A 19542-nucleotide genomic window follows, 5' to 3' on the forward strand; every position below is an offset into this window, starting at 1 on the left:
TATCCTACATCTGCAACAACCAAGTACAAACAAACACCCTACAATCAACTCAAAACTTAAGCAGAAGAGCTAGGGGCGGCGCTGCCACTAGGGGGAGAGCCACCGCCACCGCCCATACCAGAGCTAGAGGAGTCGTTCTCCACACCCCCATCAGCAGTGTACTCCGCAGCAGGGGTAATCTCGCTGTTCTCAGAGACATCCACACCCAGGGAGATCCATCCGAAGACACCATCGCTCACATCATCACCGAGGAGGACGTACTCAACAAAGGGGTCAATGGTGTCGGCCTCCTCGGAGAGGATGCTGTCGTCAGCGTTCTCGGTCAGGTCCTGGGTGTTGGTGCTGTAGGGGCTGGTGGCCTCGACCTTGCTGATCAAGTCCTGGTCGAAGAAGAGCTGGCCGACGTAGTTGGCGTGGGAGGTGTAGAGACCAGAGATGGTGTTGTTAGGGAGAGCGGTAGTCTCGTTGGGGGAGTGGGAGAGGACTATTTGTTGAGTTAGTATAAGGGGAGTTTCGTAGGGGAGGAATGGGACGTACCGTGGATGTGAGTAGCACGGCTAGTGTAGTGGCCGGGGAAGATGGAGCTGAATTGCACGACACCGTCGGAGTCGGTCTGCTGGATACCGCGGAGGAAGGTCGCGTCCAGGTTGGAGGTATCGCTGGAGTCACCGTTGCCGGAGGCAGTCACGCCAGAGTAGACACCCTATACATATCGTCAGTATGTGGTGCAGAAAGTTGAGTATTAGTGGCAATTGGCTTACAGTAGCGTTGCAGTGCCAGATGTCAATGTAAATGTCTGGGACTGGCTCGCAGGTGCTGGTGTCAATGAGCTGGATGTCCAGGTAGAGGGGCACACCCTCCTGGGTCTCGGTGATGTCGTTGCGGATGAGCTCGCCAGTCACATCTGGTCTGATTAGCTACATGAAACCCCGTAGAGAGAAGATAGTCATACAGTAAGGACCCTGGGTGACATCCGGGCCAAGAACGCAGGTGGCGTTGGAGGCAAAGAGGACGTTGGGGTCGGTCTCGGGGCTCACGTCCAGGGACGAGTGGTGGGTGGTGTTGAGGATGGTGTCGAGGTCGCGAGCCTTGAGAAGGGGAGCGTCTGTATCTTAATTAGTCTGAGTCAATCTTGAGCGGTAGGGTGAGGACCATACGGGTCTGCAGGCCCCTCTTCTGGCGAATGGCATTCACAGCGCTCTCGCGGCGAGCAATGCTCTGCCTCTCAAGGCCACGGGCCTTCAGCTTCGCAGAGCAGTCACTCAGACCACGAGGAGCACGCTTCATGAAGGCAGCCCGCTCAGCAGCTTCGGCACGGATATCGTGGCCGGGATGGGCGGAGACGACGCTGGCAAGGCCAGCCAGGCCGGTAAGGAGCGTGTTAAGCTGGACCATTTTGATGGATATCAACTGGAAAAGAAGGTAAGAGAATGGAGGCAGTAAATGAGCGCTGGTGAGGATGTTGTTGGATGCTAATGAGATCTATCCGCCGGGAACAGAGCGCTTTATATCTTTTTTTTCGAGAACATCATCACCATCGAAATGATACTATCCAGCTGACGCAACCAAGGGACCAGACTGCCAAATGAAACGCCGGCAATTGTTCAGCTGTCGCCAAGGGCTTGGAGGGCTTCGAATTGCTTCATCGTGCTGGGGCCAGACCTTTGATAGGTAGGGCACGATCCCCCATGACGACGCGGCCCGACATCCACTTGTGGAGAAGGGGTTGCTGAATTATGGCTAAGTTGTGACAGACCTATGCATGAATGGGCGTCTTTTCAGGTCCGCAGCGTTTTCGGTTTAGCTCAGGGTAGTCCAGGGTAACCCATCTCGATAATAGGGACCTGTATGGGTCTTAAGAAGCTTCTAGCTTCGCTAGCTAGATATTCTCTAGCCAGAAAGGTAGCCCTCCAGACTAATGACAAGTGACCACAGCATCACATACCTACCAAGCAAAAGCAGGTCAGCCCTTCTCATTCCCAGCGTATCCCCCAAGTCAGTCTTCACAAGATTTTGGAGAGAACAGTGAATACTTCGGCCAGTCGTCAGTCAACAGCAAAGTATGCTCCAGCAAGATCTAACTTCAACATCCTCGCTACCGAGCCACGATTCAGGCTGATCGTCGTCTCCACCAAGTGGATGTGCCGCTTAATCATCCAGTTTGAGGAGGCTTGGCACCACTGCGGCAATTGGATGTCCGAAGTATCCGAAGCTTGTCGTCCTATTATTCAATCTCCTTGCTGCAAGAATAGTCCACGGGGTGCTCAATGATTCATATGCCGCCGGACTTGGCAACCAGGAGCAAACAAGGAGTTGTCGACACACATGCAGTTTCACGGCCCGAGGACCTCAAAAGCGGCTGTTATTGGCCGATTTAATCCTATCGGGTCATTTCATGCACTGGTCAGTCAAAATATCCGTGATCCGAACGGAGAGTATCCGGAGGACTGTGGCGCGGATTGACAGGGCCGAGGTTGAACCGTTCGAGGAATAATTTCCTTCCACAAGCAGAGCAACTGGCCGTGCGTCGATGTGTAGATCAAGAGTATAGTAAACGCGGGATAAAGACCACACCCTACCACGTAAACCCAAGATTAGAACACCTCCAGCACAGAGCCATGCCAGCCATTGTAAGTACTAACGTCGTCATCCAGCACCGTACCCTTATCACAGCCTCCCTCTCCAATCTATCAAGGGCACAAAATGGAGACAGCCAGCACGTAATCCCTTGACCCGCACAGTCGACCAGATAATCTAGCCGTCTAGCCTAGGACCCTCTAATCGAAGGGGAAGAACAGACAGGGACGTAAGAAGACCCCCAAAATCAGGGACAAACACCCTGTCACGTAAGTGAGTGGCCCTGCAAGGCCGTGGGGGGCGTATGCACATCCACACCATTAGGAATAGGCTCATCACGCACAAACAGCCGGCGGCTTGGCGAGCACACACACTGAGTAAACAACGAGCGGTGATTCGTGGAGACGATGAAATGCGTTGCGAAGCATTGCAACGGGCGGAGAGAAAGTGAGAGAAGATCGGCGGCGGGTGTACGTAGGCCCTCCGCCGCGGCGTGTCTTGGCACAGCGGAACCACGCCTGATCCAATTCGGCACGGCGGATAGATTCTACTACTTTTTTGACTACGAGTGACTACTTTGATTCTTGTGACGAAGTATACTCCTCTGTGCGGTTACTTATAGTTGTAGATATAGTGAATCTGCCCTTTTTACCTCAGTTAGTAGTAGCATTCCTGGCAAACTAACTCCACCTCAAGCAAATATACTTTGGCGTAGAGCATAAGCATTTGTATGCTACTACTTAGTAGTAGGATTACGATTTGCGCAACGGGACCCATGGGGACACTCTCCCGATCTAGATAATCTAGTGGGAGATGGTGATGCATTGAATCCACCACGTAGTTGTACTGTGTAGGTGGTTGGGTAGCTATTGACATTCCCTGGTGCATGGATGGCCCTAGTAAATTGTGTCTGCCTACTCTAGTCCGTTACTATACAAGATCGACACTCAATCTATACTTCACCCAAGATGGATAAACTTCATTATGAAGTGGAAATTACTAGAGATAAAGATGGATTATGAAACCAAAAACTTAGAATTTGACAAATGCAAAGAATTGGTGGGGCATCACCAAAAATAATCTCGGGACAAAAAACGACAACAGACGGGTTCGAACCGCCGCCTCCGAAGAGAATAGATTTCAAGTCTATCGCCTTAGACCACTCGGCCATGTTGTCTTAGTAATTCTACTGTCTTAATGGACTATAAGGATGCTCGCAGCTACCACACGATAGGCAGAGTCAGGGACACAACACCCCCCACTTCTAGTCGCACCAGCCAAGTTTTCACGGCGACATGATGTGGATCCCGCACTACAGAGGCTTCAATCGCTTCCCTTGCTCTTAGCGGGGTGTTGGAAGATTCCGACTTGTCTAGGTTTGCCCAGGCGGGTTCACTCATATTCTTACCGTTCGATATGGACACGAAGACAAAGACACGGAACAGGTCACAAAAAGATACGATTATGGTGGTATCATGCGTCATTACTTAGCTATAACTAACGTAAAGTAAACAGAATTAAGCAAGCTAGATTAATCATGATAGTAACCGAGCATACCCTTATGTATGCAGACCCACCAACTCGTCGTCAGCAGCAAACCATTGTCGAAACTGATATCCCGTCCTTCACACCTCCTGGTGAACCGCAGTAGCCTTTTCGGCCACGGCATTCGCAGTAAGACCCATCTCGGCCGTGAAGGTGCCATGTGGAGTCCACTTGGCTGAGGTGCGAGGCGTGGTCTCTTCCATCATCTTGTCCACCTGCTCAAGAGTAAGACCCTTGGTCTCCGGAATTAGGAAGTACGTGTAGACAAAAGCGCAGGCACACAGCGAGCCCCAGATGAAGAACACCTTGGCCTTCAAGTCACCCTTGTCCTTGTCGACCATGTAAGGGGTGATGACAGCGATGATCTGACCGGTCAGCATGTTTCATCAATAGGGGAGCAATCTACTTACGCAATTCCACAGCCAGTTCGATGCCGTCGACAGAGCCACACCACGCGACCGAATAGGTAGGGGGAAAATCTCGCCAATCACAACCCAGGCGCCCGGGCCCCACGTGCTAGCAAAGAAGAAGATGTAAATGCAGATGAAAGAAATCTCTGCACTGACAGCGTGCTTATTGCTACCGTCCACGGTGCCGACGATAGCGACAATGAACTGGCAGATGACCATACCAAGTGCTCCCCACAAAAGGAGCGAACGGCGGCCAAACTTCTCAATTGTGTAGAACGAGACGGGGGTCGAGCAGACGTTGACGATAGTGGTAATCATGCTGATGAGGAAGGGGTCATCGATGGTTCCCAGCTATAACTCCGTCAGCGCATCATCTCAAGCACAGATCGAGCTTACTCACCGACTGGAAAAAGGTCGTTCCAAAGTAGAAGACAAAGTTGACACCGGTCCACCTAGAGGACGGTCAGTATTTCTTTCCCTTTCTGTGTGTGTGTGTGTGTGTGTGTGTGTGGCAAGGTTGAGACTTACTGTTGCATCATCTGCAGAGAAGTACCTAGGACAGTCCGACGGAGATTGCTGTTGGGCGAGAATATACTGCCACGGAAGCAGTTCATCCAGCTGACGAAATATCCACCTTCCGGAATCACCTGCATCTCGTACTCATGATTTGCCACAATCTCCGCCAGCTCATCCTTGATATAATCCGAGTCTTGGGGTTGACCACGAACGCGGGCAAGAACCTCCGCAGCCTTAGCCAGGTCGCCCTTTTTAACAAAGTAACGAGGGGACTCGGGCAGGCAGAGCAGACCACCTCCCAGGATCAAGGCCCAGGCGAGCTGGAGGCCGATTGGGATACGGTAGGAGCCAGAGTCGAGACGGTTCTCAGTGCCGTAGTCGACGCACGAGGCCAACATGAGCCCGATGGTGATGCAGAACTGGTACCCTGAGACAATAGCACCGCGAACCTTGCGAGGTGCAATCTCAGACATGTACAGGATAATGATGGCGGAGACGAAGCCCACACCAAATCCCGCGACCAGACGGCCGGCAACAAGCAGACCCAAGGAGGTCGAAGCGGTCTGCAGGATAACACCAACGATGAAGACAACACAACCACTGACAATGGTAGTGCGACGACCGAACCAGTCTGCCAAGTCACCAGCAATGAGGGCACCAAAGAAGGTTCCAGCCGAGAGGATCGACGTGATCAACGATTTTTTCCAGGACGGGAGGACGAAGGAATCGGTGGGGGTAGTGTTATAGTCCTACATCGAAGTCAGTCCCTCCCGCTTCATAATAGTTTGATGCAACGACGCTACGTACCAAGCCCTCAAACTCCTCGATGAAGTATCTCATTCCCATGACACCGCTGATATAACCAGAGTCATAACCGAAGAAGATACCACCAAAAGCCGCAAAGGCACACATCAAGTAGGTCTTGAGGGTGACTGGGGCCTCGACGCGCGAGGCGTCAACGAAGCCTTCAGCCATGGCTACTAAGGGAGAAACTGTGTGACGGTCTGCACAGTGAAAGAGAAACCGACAAGAAGAAGGATGGGCAGAAGCCTTATGGCAGCAATAAGGGGAAAGGTAGCGGCGTTCACACGGAGACCGGAGAATATGAGGGAAAGGGACGGAGAAAAGAGGGGGAGGAAAGCACCGAGAAACAAGAAAACTCGAGACCAGGGGTATTGGACGGTTTTATAATCCTGTGCGAGGGACCAAGTTGCATCATGCTCAGCTCACTCTGCTGGACTCGCAACTTCCCGTTGGGAATCGGGCCAGCATCGGTTCCGGGGAATGCCCACGGGGTTCCCCAGCTTTGGCCACGATGCCGTCCTTCCAGTTTGGCCGCCGGCCGCGACTCGTTGGGCTGCATGACTGCCATTGCTGTGGAGCGCCATTCACTGCAGTCTACCGATGGAATGCACCAGGGCCCAGAATCCGAAATTACCACCAGGCTTGATTGGGATGGCTCGCTTCGAAGGTGAATGCCTCTTTTCCAGCCTGCAATGTCCAATCATCAGGCTGAGGTAATTTCCCGGAGCGTTAAGTTTACCCACAGGGGAAAGTTCTGTGCGACCCCAGACCTGGTTTCCCCAGGTTGACCGTAAGAAATGCACCCACAGGGGGGGGCAACGGTTCACGGGGAGGTCCAGTACCAACCCAGGACGAGTCGCTGCTATACACCCTACTAGGCATAGTAAGTCTGCAAGTAAACCTACTAGTATAGTACGACCTTGTTGACAGGATTTAGTTGCCAACAGCCAAACAGAAACTCGGTCCAGGCCGGCAAACCCCGTCTGGCTCTGGCCTTCACTCTGATTGGCAGGGTTTCACAGGGGTCGGAAAATTGAGCCTACCACGTGTTGCGTTGGAGAGAGATTCCCCACAATATCAGGTGCCAGGCTAGCCGGATCCGCTTAGTGCTGTCATTTTGGGTTTCCGATCACGAGATGAGCTTTCTCGGACCCTGATCAACTTTCACCAACATCCTCCAGCGCACTCTGGTGTATCGGGGTAACCTAGTAAGCATCTTTCTTTGACCCTGGCATGTCACCCTCATTGTTCTCGCCTCCCATGTCAATAGTTCCCCGAAATCACTTTCTCCTATGTTAAGCTCCAATGTAACCTTTCCGATGATGGCCCGTAATCCGGAGCTAATCACGAGCCTTCCTCTCCAGAACACCTGGTAGCGAGCACAGACGGCCGCGACGCCACCCCAACTATCCAAGGTTGCCCAGCCCGCTGAGTCGGAAGGTAACTGGTCTTCCTGTCCGCATCTAGGTCTTGGTCCGAAGTTGGCCCTCCGTTCGCGGGATTCTTTGTTGGGTCTGGAGGAACAGCCTCGGACCTGTCCGAAAGACTCTTTTCAACTTCACACGTGGTTTAATTTCTTATTCTTATCCAGGAAAGGCCTATACCGGGTGACTCGCCTCCCTCCAATGGGTAGAATCTGTCCCCGTATCTCTGGTTCCAGGCGTAGAATGTCCGTCGCCCGTCAGGAATCAGCGTGTCATGCCAAGAGGCTTGGCGACCACGACGTCTCGTCCCGCCAGTGCATGCGCCATCCAGAAAAATTCAACTTTAGCCGAGAGTCTATCAATACGAGATGCAATCAATTATAGCGAGTGGTGCTATATACACTGAGCTAATGCGCTTAAGGAAAGGAGGGAGGCAAATGGATGTCAATAACACTGGGATAGGAATTGCCTCAGACCATACTACCATGGATCAATGACCCGGTGAGCACTTTCACTCATCTAGACTATTATACACACCCACACACACACCCAACTTCTGCTTGCCACGAATGATGAGCGAGTATGTCTGTAGTGACACTGCAAGGATCTGCCATGTCTGGTGTGACAGGCTACTGGACGGATCCCGGTCATGTGAGGTGGTAACCGTGAGAAGTACTAAGATCTGTCTAATTTTCGGGAGTAAGAAAGCACCACCACCACCACTGCTGATACGCACTGTATCACCATGTGTCAAACCCGTCGAGGCGTCCCAAGTAATTCCCTTGATGTCTAGAACCTCTGATACCGTATGATCTGAGCTGATAGCCTTATGGTGATCATACAGTAAAAGCAAAGTCACTAACCCATCCCAAAAAAGCTATAAAGTGTCTCATTAACTCCCCGTTTAGATTTTTTTTTTTTTTTTATCCTAGCTAAACAAGGAGTAGCGACTAACTAAATCACCAAAATTCATCCATGTAATCCACTTCTTTATCAGAACGACTTACAACCCATTCCCCCAACATCAACACAACTATCGTAGTTACCAGGGATGCGGGGTCGTAAATAAGGCATCACACATTCCACATCCCACATGGCCCCCGTCCTCCGCGTGGTCAGGCAGGCAGCCCTCCTCCCCGACCATCAACCTAACCACACCGTACTAAGAATGTGGGGTACTCTTAAATCCAGCCAAGCTTTGCAAATACAACACCACAGCATATCACAACATTACTACCCATCAGCAGTGAACAAGGACGCTTTCTCAGCTCTGATACCCATGCTACCAAAGCACATCTACTAAGCTTAAAGTAAGCATAAGCATAAGCATTCCCCTCCCTCATCACGACAAGCAATTATCTCCCCCCTAAACAAAAAAACGTAGCACGACCTGTACCTATTCAATCAGCTCACGAGTGCCAACTTACGTACGCAGGCAGTAAGCACAGCCCACCATGCTCGCTGAACAATAACCAACCAGGACAGCACATCATATGCATGTAGTATGTGGCAATGGCTGCAACATTCCGTAAGGAGGAAATAGACAGTGCCTTGCCCCTCTTTGGGTATATTTACATTTACCTAGTAAGTAATCTCTCTCTCTCTCTCTCTCTCTCTCTCTCTCTCTTCTACCAGTTCTGTAGGTCCTATCAATAATCTTTTTGGGCATATTGATAGAAATATTAATAAAAAATGATTATCATTCGCTATGCAATATCTCCAATCATACAAACAACCCCATCCATCCATCCTTTCCTATTAGGTATCTCTTCTAGTACTTCTCCAATCGACCCGATAGATAACTAGGTTGAATATATCTAAGGTCCCTATAACAACGAACCCCCACCACGTCAGCCCAAATTCAATCTTCCCAATCATAAAACACCCAACAATAAAGTGTAGGAAGGGATAATATAATACATACCTTAAACACCAACTCTCCATTCTCATTAGCAATCTTATCCGCCAGATACAGGCCCTGCAATTCTCTGTATCCGCCATCCCGCTTCCTCAAGTACGCCGTCAACTTGGGACCGCGGCCGGTGTTCTCGAGCTGAATGTCCTTGGCGGTTTCGGTGAAGTTGGAGCCGCCCCAGATGAACCAGCCTATATCAAATCCCGGAGTCAAGTCAGTATCCATATCAATATCAATTTTCTACTTTTTGTGATGACTTTTCATGCTCTAAGATGAAAGGAAGGGGGAAAAAAAGAGTGGGGAAAAAGGGAAGGGAAGGAGGGAAGGACATACCATCCGTGTTCCCGATATGTCTATCAAGACGGATCTTGCGAGCCACGTACTCTCCATTCGCGCGACGCACTTCGGCGTGCAGGAAAGTAGCACCGGGCTCGTGAATGAGGTGGATGTTTTGGCAGCTGTTGTGGAAGGACATTTTGGTAGTAACTTAATTTTCTCTTATGAAGGTTGGAGGAGAGAAAGGAAAGGGGGTAAGTAAGTGAGGTGGGAGTTGGGGATGAATGAGAAAAGTTGAGCAAGGAAGAGAGCAGAGGGGTCAAGAAGAAGGTTTATATAAGGGGAAGATCCAAGCATTGCTGCCCTACTCACTACTAAGGAAAACTAACTAATCATCTAACTTCCTACAGTGGAATGAATGGAGACCCTGGGACGCGGGACTGCTGCTGGTGAAGTCACCCTGCAGCAGCTTGGGTGGGTCGATTTTCTTAAAAGATGAAAAAAGAGGGGTGGATTGTGGATGTGGTGGGGCTTCACGACTCACAGTAGGCAGCAGACCTTATTAATTGCTGGAAGGTTCTGTTGTGGGTTTATTGCTTCTTGGGGGGAATATGATGCTTTCATTGTGATTACCTTCAATCTGGATATCTACGAGGGTAATAGTATAGTGGTAGTAGACAAACAACTAAAGCTGGAGGTTCGGGCCCCGCCCGAGTACCAGTACCGTTGGACTTTGAAAGCATCGGGCTTGGAGAGAGAGACGGAATGATGGAATGATCCGCACAGGGATCGAGTGGGCCGGGCAAGACGGGCGCGTGACTTTTCAATAGTCTACATTCAATTGCTACTATACTTGAGTTCAAGATCCTAAAATTGGGGGAATCCTTGTATTAGTTATGAAAGAATTACTTACTCGTAGCAGAGGATTCATCATCATACTGTTCCTTCCACTCATGCCTGGGGTAGTAAGATGATATCGGTCATATCGGGTAAACTGAAACTGCGTAGCTCCAGCCACATTCTAAAAATATAGAGGGGACCTGAACAGCCACAACCACTAGTAGCATTGGCATCGCCACATCCCCACTCCAGCTCCTGAGAGGCAAATGGTCATTTTAAACAGCTGTGGAAGGCTTGGTGTGACTATCAACCTTGGCAAACATGGTGATTCAGGTCGGTAAGTGGCACAGCCTGGATGGGTGCTCCTAATCCGGGAATACTGGAGGCTGGGGCTTGAATCAGTGGACTACCACGCATGCCGTGTAATACTCGCTATATGACACAGCTTGATACCCTGTACTGACTGCAGGGAAATAATGACGATTGTGTCACTGCAGTATCCCATTCGACTATTATTTGTGAAGCACGGCGTCATGAATTGTGTACACACCAGTATCCGGTGTTCGCTAGTGAATTAATTAGATTAACATTCTAGTAGATTAAGATATAGTAGTATATATATATAACCCCGGTCCCCCAGCCTGGCTATGCAAAAACCATATCATGTGGCCAATACAGCTGACCCCGAACAAATTAAACACCATTTGGACTTGAGAAAAGAGAACCCCACACCGCATTGAAATCAACTGCTGCATCCTGCCATGCCCCCATCAATCAGATGCAAATCCCCATTAACATACCCGCCTGCCTTGCTGGCCAGATACAGAATAGTTCCAGCAATCTCCTCGCGCCTCCCTGCTCTTTGCAGTGGAATGAACTCTCGGTCAAACGCGCCTTCAATCGAGATCTCTTCATTGGCTGGGCTTCCACACAGATTGCTTGGGAACACTGGTCCAATCAGTACCTAACTTCGAAATCGAAGATGGAAATACTCACGGCCAGGAGAGATTGTGTTTGCCCGAATCCCGTGAGGAATCAAGTATGTCATCATCTTCTTCATTAACATGATCACAGCAGCCTTACTCATCCCGTATGCACAACCTCCAACCACTCTCCGGTTATGTGCTGCTACACTGCTCACAGCAATCACCTGGCTCTTTTGAAAGACATTTCCTCGCTTGTTGCCTTTGTCCAGTAATGATATAAAGGCCGCAATGGTGTAGAATACCCCTGTTGTGTTTACCCGGAACGTGTCCAAGAATTCATCGACCGGGGTATCCATGAGGAACGATTCCAACTCATCAGGGGTCGCATTCTCCTGTAAAGAGCGACCGACCTTTACACTGATGGCTTCTGGCGTGTCCATATAGAGCATTCCTGCATTTGCGACGAGGAGGTTGATGTACCCAGTTTCCGTATGAATTTGATCGGCAGCGGCAGCAAGAGAGGCCTTTGAGCCCACATCAGCGACGATAGGGATAATAATGCCGGGATGCAAGTCGGCTGTATCTTCGAGAGTCTCTTTGTGGCGGCCCAGGATATAGACTCTGCTGGCTCCATTGGTAGCGAGGGCGAGAGCCATCGTCTTACCCAGACCTGCAATAGTAGCATCATCAGCTATATGTTTGGAGGATTCAAAGAGTGACCGTGACACATACCGGAGCTCCCGCCAGTGATGACGGCAACTAGGCCGCGCACATTGAATAGATCTTTGATATCGTATGACATTTTGATGGAATAGCACTTGGGTTGTGTAAAGGTGTAAAGAAACGATCAGAATTTTGATCCATGCTCCCAGTTATTTAAAACCCACAGATCGGTGATACGTCAATTGACACTGGCTGGATAGTCGGTATGCCGATCATGATTGGATGTATCACAATGACACTCCCAACTCGCAGTACTTACACGTCGATACATTCGTCGATGTTATTTGGTCCAGATAAAGACAATGGTAGCTATGTTGGGTTGGGAAAGACTCGTCAGTAGAGGTTCTTACCGCATCTAACCAGTGGCAGTACAACAAAAATCAAGCCATCCTGAGCTTGACCCCGTTGAACTGTCCAAGATACCATACATCGGGCTTCTCTCAGGGAAGCTGAGTAACAGACTCACCTAGGATATGTCTAATCTCTCATAGTACCCAACCCTGCAGGAGGTGCATGACGCACCAGGAATGAAGATGAATTATTGCCACTTGGTTCCAAAGTAAAGGTGTGCGTAAGGTTGTCAGCTGCCCAGTTATGTAGTCCGCTGGTTGTGTGCTTTTAAGGAGATCACGATCATCAGCCGGGAGTTCGTGTGAGAAGAGACTTCGGTTCCAAGTCTGGCTGCAAGACTTAAGATTACCTAGCATTGAAATATGGTTCGCAACTTACATTTTCAAGGCTCTAGTATTGTCTACATGACCTCATCGGAGCGCTCTATATTCTACTACTCTTGGTAGGTGGCTGTGCTGGTTGCTTGTTTGTTAGATGTACAGCAGGTAAATGCAGAAGAGTAGTATTCTGGACAGTCAGCGCAACGCCATCCAGGAGACTGTACTCTGCAAATATAACTTTGATCTTTCCCTCGGATGTGACGTATCGCATGCAAAAAGCAGGAGTGTCTAGTAAGAACCAATATCAAAGTTCGAACCAAAAGCTTCTTGTCGCCTGACCTTCCTTGAGTCAAAAGCAGACAGTAGGCATTCGTTCACGTATATACAAAATCGAGCCCTAATGTAATATATACACGTTTTTTCATCCGTCTAAGTAAGGCCTGACTTCCAGCGCATAATAACAGGCATCTTGATTCAATCAGAAGTGGCGGTACAGTTGACACTCAGAAGACTCTCATCGACCTGGACAGCATTAGCCACGATCTCTGCCTAGGGTTAATCTAAGAACTCACATTATCGCAGACAAAGTCGTTGGTTCCGTCCGGGCTTGTCACATTGATATTAGACGTATAGATGTCCGAGCAAGTCTATTGAGTGTCAGCCTATTGCGCACCAGACGCCTATACTACTGGGCACCTACATCAGGACTTGAACAGACAATTGTTCCAACATAGGGATCTTCGGATCCCGACGTCGTTCCGCGGAAGTTCTTGATGTGGACGTCTGAAATGGTGAGAGAGCTCTGCTTGCACGTTAGAAATACTTCACGGGAAGCGGTTGAAAGGTCTACTAACCGGGTACTCGTTGCACAAGGTAGTATTTTTCTGCCCATAGCACTGCGTGATTTCAATAGCCCAGTCGACATTATCAATGAGTGCGGTGTCGTAGGTGATGTTCTTTACGCTGCCCGAGCCACCGCCGCCTTGAAGATCGGCAGATAGTGCAGATGGAGTACCAGGCCAAACCTTGATGCGGGCCATGTCCTGCAAAACAAGTTAGTAAGAAATATATATGCATGTTAGAGTCAGACACACCGAAGCATTGAACATGGAGATATTGTACACATAAACATTCTCAACGATGTCAACCTCGTCCTTGTATTGGCCGAGAGAGCCAACGGAAATGCCGTGGGAGCCATTGCAGTGAAGATTCTGAACGAGAATGTTGGTGCTGTTTGGCTTGAAGGAGACGCAGTCTTTGTAGGTTAGAATTGTTGGGACATAACGCTTCTTCAGGTTGGACTTACCATCACCGTTGTTGATCACCGAGTTCTGGATGACGATATTGTTCGAGCGATAGGTATCCCTACAGAACGACGAATTAGTATAACACTCAAGGCAATATCGGGTATAGAAACGCACCATCCATCGGTGTTCTTCGCCTCGTTATCGCTCTTACTATAACCCGAAATGTCAATCCCATCAAAGAGGACATTCGACGAATTAGCCACGAAGTGGTAGTACTGCGGCGAGTACCGCAACTTCAACGGACCGATTGTGCCTCCATTCAGCCCGATGATGCCCATCAAGATGGGACGCAGAATGAGATCATCTTCCGCATACAGATCATACCAGACCTGTCCGTTGCCATTGATGGTACCACCACCGTACATGTTCACATCTTCACCACCGAGCTGGAAAAAGGTCGTGGCATTCTGAAAGCCTTGTTTGAAGGAATTGGCTTGCCAGTAGTCTGTATCGTTGGTGAATAAGATCGTTCCGAGGACCTCTGTTGAACCATAAGCGTTAGTCAATGTTCAACTTGACGATCGACGGATCTGCAGAATAGGCACCTAGGTCAATGTTCTTCAGGAAGGTCATATTCAACGCTGTGCCGATAATGTACTCCTTGTCCTCATCGAAAACAACCTTTCCACCGTGATTACATTGGTGCAGTGCGGAGAGGATGTAATCAGAGTCGTCACTGCCGTCACCATGGCTGCGGACATGGCAGGTCTTGTCCCTGCTCGAGCTTGTAGGTAGAGGCCGGAAAGGCTTTTTCGGGCTGCAGGCGGCTTCTCTGGACCGGGAGAAAGCTTCTGCTGTTGCTCCTAGCGCAAGAAGGCCAAGCGTGTGAGAGAGAACGTGCGTGAGTCTCATTGTGAGAGATTGACAGGTGACAAGTCCGGTTTCACGAGCGGAGCTTGAACAAAGTCAATGCAAAGGAATGACGGTCGCCTCTGGAATTTATATCCATTGCATCGAGTAGGCATCATCTCCCCGCAGTCTTGCCCACACTGACCACACCATTGATCCTTCAAGTTGGGGATTTCGCTGTGCTCCATATCCGGGGAAACGAAATCAACCAAACAAAGCGAACAAACCACGACGGTGGAGCTATGCTAAGCTTGTGGCTTGCTCCTGTAATCAACAGGGGCACTTGGGGACAGTTAGCTGCGGGAGAATGAGGTGGTGGGGGATTGCGTGGAGGAACAACGAGAGACGATGTGATAGGAGGGCTTGTCGGCGACGATTATCCGATTGGGGGAAAAACGTGTGTATGGGGAATTGGCAGGGAACTTACCCCAGCCATTCTCTGCATCATGACTTCATTTTCAATGAAAACATTATCCGGTTATTCATTGATCCCGGTTAGATGATATTGTCGCGCAGGCCAATTCCCGCAACTTGCGGTAAGTGCAGGTTAGTGCAAACTCCGTGTGGTACAATACTCACGGACAATATACATCACCACAAAGACGCCATTTAAAAGGCCAACAGCTGCTCAGCTTCAACCAAGTAAGCATCATACTGTGAGAAAGTCACCAAAGAGTCTCAGTATCTCCATTTCAGGGTCACATAAGCCGATCTCAATGGTTTCATTGGTCTACAACACTGGCAAGCAAAGAGGAATGTCGATGCAATTTATAAGGGAATATGTACATATATAAGTCGGAGTCGCCTCCAGCCAACTTCATCTCATAATATGCTCTATGAGCCTACTCACCAATGCCAAGACAATCTATTGTCGCTCAGGCTGCTCTTTACGCAATCCTTGTCAATGAACAAGAGTTGTTTAGGTAGACTTCTCGACTGCAGCCTTCGCCTGAGTAGCAACGGCCTTGGCGTCGTCGGCAACCTCCTGTTCCAGATCCTTCACGGCGGCGGTGGTCGAGCCATCAACGCTACGGCGGTAGTTGATGATGCGGCCAACCTGGACAACACCGACACATCCGAGGAAGAAGTTGACAGCAGCGAGCCTAGCCAGTCAGTATTCTTTCCCACAATATTCATAGATCGGGGTTGGTGTGCGTACAGGTAGTTCTTGGGGGTGATGATCATGCACCAGCGAGTCCAGATGCAACCAGTGGCCATCAAGGCACCGTTTTGAGTAAGGGACAGCTTCTCGGCAGGGCGGCTAAAGTCGGAGATACCGGCAATGACAAGAGCCCACTGATTGAGTCAGTCGAACAGCACAAAGATATAGTAGGACGATTATCGCGAATCAAAGAAGTTGGATCGAGGAACGGGTTTCAGCACGGTGCATGGTTTCGTACCTTCATAACGGGGGCCCTATGACACATCAATGTTAAAATACAGTACAACGCAAACGTTCACATGATAGAAGAAAAAAGCAAATGCAATAGCATAATATCCGAGTCTAGACTCACCAGAAATGCACCGTCTTCACACCGACCGGGCTGTTCCATAGACGCTGGAAAGTGCTCTGTTGCTCAGCGGCCGCAGCATCGGAGCTCTGGAAGCGGAAGCCCTGGGCACCAGGCCGACGGAAAGGGCCATATGCGTTACGGAAAGCAGCTCTGGTGTTCTGGAAGAAACGAAGACCAACACGGGAGGACGACATGGTGATTTTGTATGGCGCGGATAAGGCGAGAAGAGGGACGAATCAAGGACGGCGGTGAGAGGGTACAAAACCGGAGAGAAAAGGACAAGTGTCGGTCCAATTGAAGAAGAGAGTGGAGATGTTCAATACACGCCGTGCGCAACAACAGCTACAGGCGACCAGTCGGGGGAATTTGAGAATGGAGTCTTGGTAAAATGACGAAGGGAAGAGTGAGTCCCAGCGGCCCCGAGGTCGGCCTTCCGTTGGGGGTTGCGGCTCTTTTCCGGCTGAGGTAAGCGGTGACAATCACGCTTGACCGGATTGGTCTGTACGGGCTCAGAACCTCCAGCGGGAATCAATTCATCGTCTCCTCCCCCAGAGTCCCTGTGATCAGCTTCAAGCTCCCATTATCGGTCCCTGACCCCTCCGTCGCCCCCAATTGATACCCTGTGCCGATTTTTACGGGGCTAATTTTTGTTGTTGACTTTCGTTGCGAACTCCGGTCCTCCCGTCTATCACGATCTTCCCCCACAATGTCGTCCAAGTACGTCTTCACCAAGGGTCTGAAGGAGCTGCGCTTCCTTTTCTGCCAGACCTCTCAGGCTAGTGCTGCTACTCGGTGAGTCTCCAATGTACCCATTTGCTATCATTCTAGGGAGTTACTGACAACTGGTATCTGTAGCTCGTTCTTGCAGCGCGCATACCCGACCATGAAGAAGCACAACCCTTACACCCCCATCCTGATGCGCGAGGCAGCTGGTACTGTGCCTAGGGTGTACGCCAGATACGGTACGACAAAGTTCTCGAAACGACACCAATGATGGATGATTACATGGCTAATAATCTCGCAGCTTTCGGCCAAGAGAAGCAGGAAGCTCTGACCGGTAAGATTCTTGAGCGGAGAATATAAAGGCAAAACTGACCATGCTATTCCCCCAGGCTTGACGGATCAGCAGATCGAAGAGAAGATCACTCAGTTGGTGAAGGCGTCTTCATAGCGAAATCACGACGCGTCCGTATATGTTCATGCACCGCATTTCCAATTTGCACTGTATCTATAGATGAAATGAAACTCGTTCGCCGTGATAACCCAGTCAATATTTACACGATTCCATTGCTCGCTCTTCACTCTACAAAGAACTAGTACTGTTGGCAATCTCGCCGAATCTATACTGCGCCCAACTCATGCTTCCCTCCTTCAAGGTCCACAGTCTCCTCCCAACATCATCGCCCGCAGCTCCGGCTCCAATATGAATTGGAAGCAGATGATCGAAGTACGGGTGGGCCTGCCGAGCATCCGGACGTTTCAGCAAATCTGCCATAGCCTGTTCTCGCTCCGCCGGCGCTTTCGTGACGGCCTCCTTCAGAGCTTCATCGAAGCTGGCAGTATACGGCAAAGGCCGCGGGTCACCCCAGGTGAATTGCATATCGCGCAGGTTATGCACCGCCATACCGGAGACAATGATCAAGATGTTCTCCTCACGGAGTCTCGAAACCGCCTGACCCAGTCGGTAATGTTGGATAGGATCCTCCGTTTTGAACAGCGATACCTGCACCACAGGAACATTCAGAGGGTTCTTCTCAGGCTCAAAGGCTATAAAAGTCAGCATTACCCAGCCAGACCATCGTCCAATCTGATTCAAACATACCGCACTTGAAACTCGCCCACACACCATGGTCGAGTCCTCTCTTCACCCCCTCACCCTTAATACCCGCCTGGCTCAGCGCATCCAAGACCTTATTCGCAACCTCCCGACTTCCAACATTAGGATACTTCTCCTTGTAGTAATGGCTAGGGAAGCCATAAAAGCTAGACCCAACGTTAGCCGGCCACTCAAATCCCACTATTAGGGAAAAGAATCCTTGCGACAACATACTCATAAATCAAATCAGTAATCTCCGCCGTATTAACTTGGATAGTATCCCTCCCAGCCTGCCAATGAGCCGAGAAAACCACGACCGCGCGCGGCTTCACCTTAGTAGTGATTTCCTTCCCAATCTCAGCCAACTTGTGATACGCCGGGTGCTCATGATCATACATGATATTTGGCTGCGCATAATCAGCATCCCAACCCGTCCCAAATCATACAAAAACAACAAAACGGAGAAGATAAAAAACCCACCCCACCATGGCTCAAAAAATAAACCGGTGTCCTCGCCATAGTAACTCGATCTTCAACTCCTTCTCCCAACTTCTTCACTTGATCCAGAACACGACCACTGGTAGCAGTAGAAGTACTAGCAGCAAACCCCCGCGAAGCAGAAGCAGCCCTACCACCCGCACCAAAAAATCGTCTAAGACCGAACAGATTGGCGTCGTCCGTAGCGCTAGTACTTCCCGTATACCCCCAAAAGCCAGCGATAGCAATCGCAATCAGCAGAGTAATCACCGATAAGACCGCCAGGATTGGTTTTTGTTTTGGGGTGCTTGTGTCACTGGTGTTCTGAGATGATGCGGAGGATGGCGGAACGGGGGCAGAAGACATAGATATCTATAGGAAGGATTCGGAATCTTCCCGGTTCAAGTTAGGTGCGGGTATTTTCTGCGGATTGGGGTAGGGTAGATAAAGGGGGGGAGGGAATGATGCATGGAAGGGTGCAGAAGGACCTTCTTTGTGTTTCACGAGAAGGATTCCTAATGATTTGTGATTATTATGCAGGGTCTTTGGGGTTAGAATGTGGTTTGGTGGTGTGATTTGATGAGGGAGGGCGATATTGTAATCATTAGCGATCCGATCGGGAGGAGGCGCTATCCGCCGTCGGAAGTGCGGAATTACGCCGCGGGATTTTCTACTTCCTTCCTACAGAGCATGAATAGCATGAATATATATGTCACTATTAAGGTATTACAGTTTGTCCATAGAAGCAGGTTCATTAAAGTATTATAAAACAGCATCATCATGCGGTGTCTAGTCTAAGCAAAATAATCATGGGAGTTGACGATGCGGTACGGTACAATCCAGATTGACCTGCCCAATTCATCAATCATTCCCAGTGAAGTTCTCCCAGGCCAGAAAATGCATACATCATAGTAATCCAGCTCCAGCTCGTTAGGTTGGGTATAAGCATTCG

General features: G+C 49.8%; 10 protein-coding genes and 1 non-coding gene across 11 annotated transcripts; 1 reads left to right on the forward strand and 10 right to left on the reverse strand.

Moving 5' to 3' along the window:
• Window positions 1-56: 56 nt before the first annotated feature.
• An12g07430 (uncharacterized protein) lies at window positions 57-1395 on the reverse strand (the record flags this gene model as incomplete). Its single annotated transcript, XM_001395756.1, has 5 exons — window positions 57-484; window positions 538-703; window positions 762-904; window positions 953-1105; window positions 1158-1395. 5 exons carry the CDS (start codon window positions 1393-1395, stop codon window positions 57-59), a joined length of 1128 nt encoding a protein of 375 aa, XP_001395793.1.
• Window positions 1396-3672: 2277 nt separating this feature from the next.
• Window positions 3673-3754, reverse strand: tRNA-Ser (TGA). The gene has a single exon. It is a non-coding gene; the product is annotated as a tRNA-Ser (tRNA).
• A 296-nt stretch (window positions 3755-4050) lies between these two features.
• Window positions 4051-6023, reverse strand: An12g07450 (uncharacterized protein; the record flags this gene model as incomplete). The annotated part of the gene is made up of 6 exons (XM_059751033.1): window positions 4051-4068; window positions 4209-4487; window positions 4533-4883; window positions 4933-4984; window positions 5061-5797; window positions 5856-6023. The coding sequence occupies 6 exons, from the start codon at window positions 6021-6023 to the stop codon at window positions 4051-4053; spliced, it is 1605 nt and encodes a 534-aa protein (XP_059604539.1).
• Window positions 6024-7787: 1764 nt separating this feature from the next.
• Window positions 7788-8775, reverse strand: An12g07460 (hypothetical protein; the record flags this gene model as incomplete). Its single annotated transcript, XM_059751034.1, has 2 exons — window positions 7788-8153; window positions 8704-8775. The coding sequence occupies 2 exons, from the start codon at window positions 8773-8775 to the stop codon at window positions 7788-7790; spliced, it is 438 nt and encodes a 145-aa protein (XP_059604540.1).
• Window positions 8776-9137: 362 nt separating this feature from the next.
• Window positions 9138-9666, reverse strand: An12g07470 (uncharacterized protein; the record flags this gene model as incomplete). Its single annotated transcript, XM_001395759.3, has 2 exons — window positions 9138-9382; window positions 9525-9666. 2 exons carry the CDS (start codon window positions 9664-9666, stop codon window positions 9138-9140), a joined length of 387 nt encoding a protein of 128 aa, XP_001395796.3.
• Window positions 9667-10102: 436 nt separating this feature from the next.
• An12g07480 (uncharacterized protein) lies at window positions 10103-10422 on the reverse strand (the record flags this gene model as incomplete). Its single annotated transcript, XM_059751036.1, has 3 exons — window positions 10103-10115; window positions 10192-10298; window positions 10381-10422. The coding sequence occupies 3 exons, from the start codon at window positions 10420-10422 to the stop codon at window positions 10103-10105; spliced, it is 162 nt and encodes a 53-aa protein (XP_059604541.1).
• A 627-nt stretch (window positions 10423-11049) lies between these two features.
• On the reverse strand, window positions 11050-12035 carry An12g07490 (uncharacterized protein; the record flags this gene model as incomplete). Its single annotated transcript, XM_001395761.3, has 3 exons — window positions 11050-11255; window positions 11304-11903; window positions 11966-12035. The coding sequence occupies 3 exons, from the start codon at window positions 12033-12035 to the stop codon at window positions 11050-11052; spliced, it is 876 nt and encodes a 291-aa protein (XP_001395798.1).
• A 1066-nt stretch (window positions 12036-13101) lies between these two features.
• On the reverse strand, window positions 13102-14786 carry An12g07500 (uncharacterized protein; the record flags this gene model as incomplete). The annotated part of the gene is made up of 8 exons (XM_001395762.1): window positions 13102-13149; window positions 13200-13274; window positions 13328-13429; window positions 13482-13670; window positions 13722-13882; window positions 13934-13992; window positions 14049-14415; window positions 14480-14786. The coding sequence occupies 8 exons, from the start codon at window positions 14784-14786 to the stop codon at window positions 13102-13104; spliced, it is 1308 nt and encodes a 435-aa protein (XP_001395799.1).
• A 916-nt stretch (window positions 14787-15702) lies between these two features.
• On the reverse strand, window positions 15703-16491 carry An12g07510 (uncharacterized protein; the record flags this gene model as incomplete). Its single annotated transcript, XM_001395763.3, has 4 exons — window positions 15703-15886; window positions 15943-16079; window positions 16184-16199; window positions 16298-16491. The coding sequence occupies 4 exons, from the start codon at window positions 16489-16491 to the stop codon at window positions 15703-15705; spliced, it is 531 nt and encodes a 176-aa protein (XP_001395800.1).
• A 512-nt stretch (window positions 16492-17003) lies between these two features.
• An12g07520 (uncharacterized protein) lies at window positions 17004-17468 on the forward strand (the record flags this gene model as incomplete). Its single annotated transcript, XM_001395764.3, has 4 exons — window positions 17004-17089; window positions 17153-17259; window positions 17322-17354; window positions 17410-17468. 4 exons carry the CDS (start codon window positions 17004-17006, stop codon window positions 17466-17468), a joined length of 285 nt encoding a protein of 94 aa, XP_001395801.1.
• A 132-nt stretch (window positions 17469-17600) lies between these two features.
• An12g07530 (uncharacterized protein) lies at window positions 17601-18956 on the reverse strand (the record flags this gene model as incomplete). The annotated part of the gene is given in 3 exon segments (XM_059751037.1): window positions 17601-18064; window positions 18120-18280; window positions 18348-18956. Coding segments are annotated over 3 exon segments (1234 nt in total), but the record flags the coding sequence as incomplete, so codon positions are not given.
• Between the last annotated feature and the right edge of the window lie 586 nt (window positions 18957-19542).

Source organism: Aspergillus niger (assembly GCF_000002855.4).
Source record: "Aspergillus niger supercontig An12".
NCBI classification, from domain to species: domain Eukaryota; kingdom Fungi; phylum Ascomycota; class Eurotiomycetes; order Eurotiales; family Aspergillaceae; genus Aspergillus; species Aspergillus niger.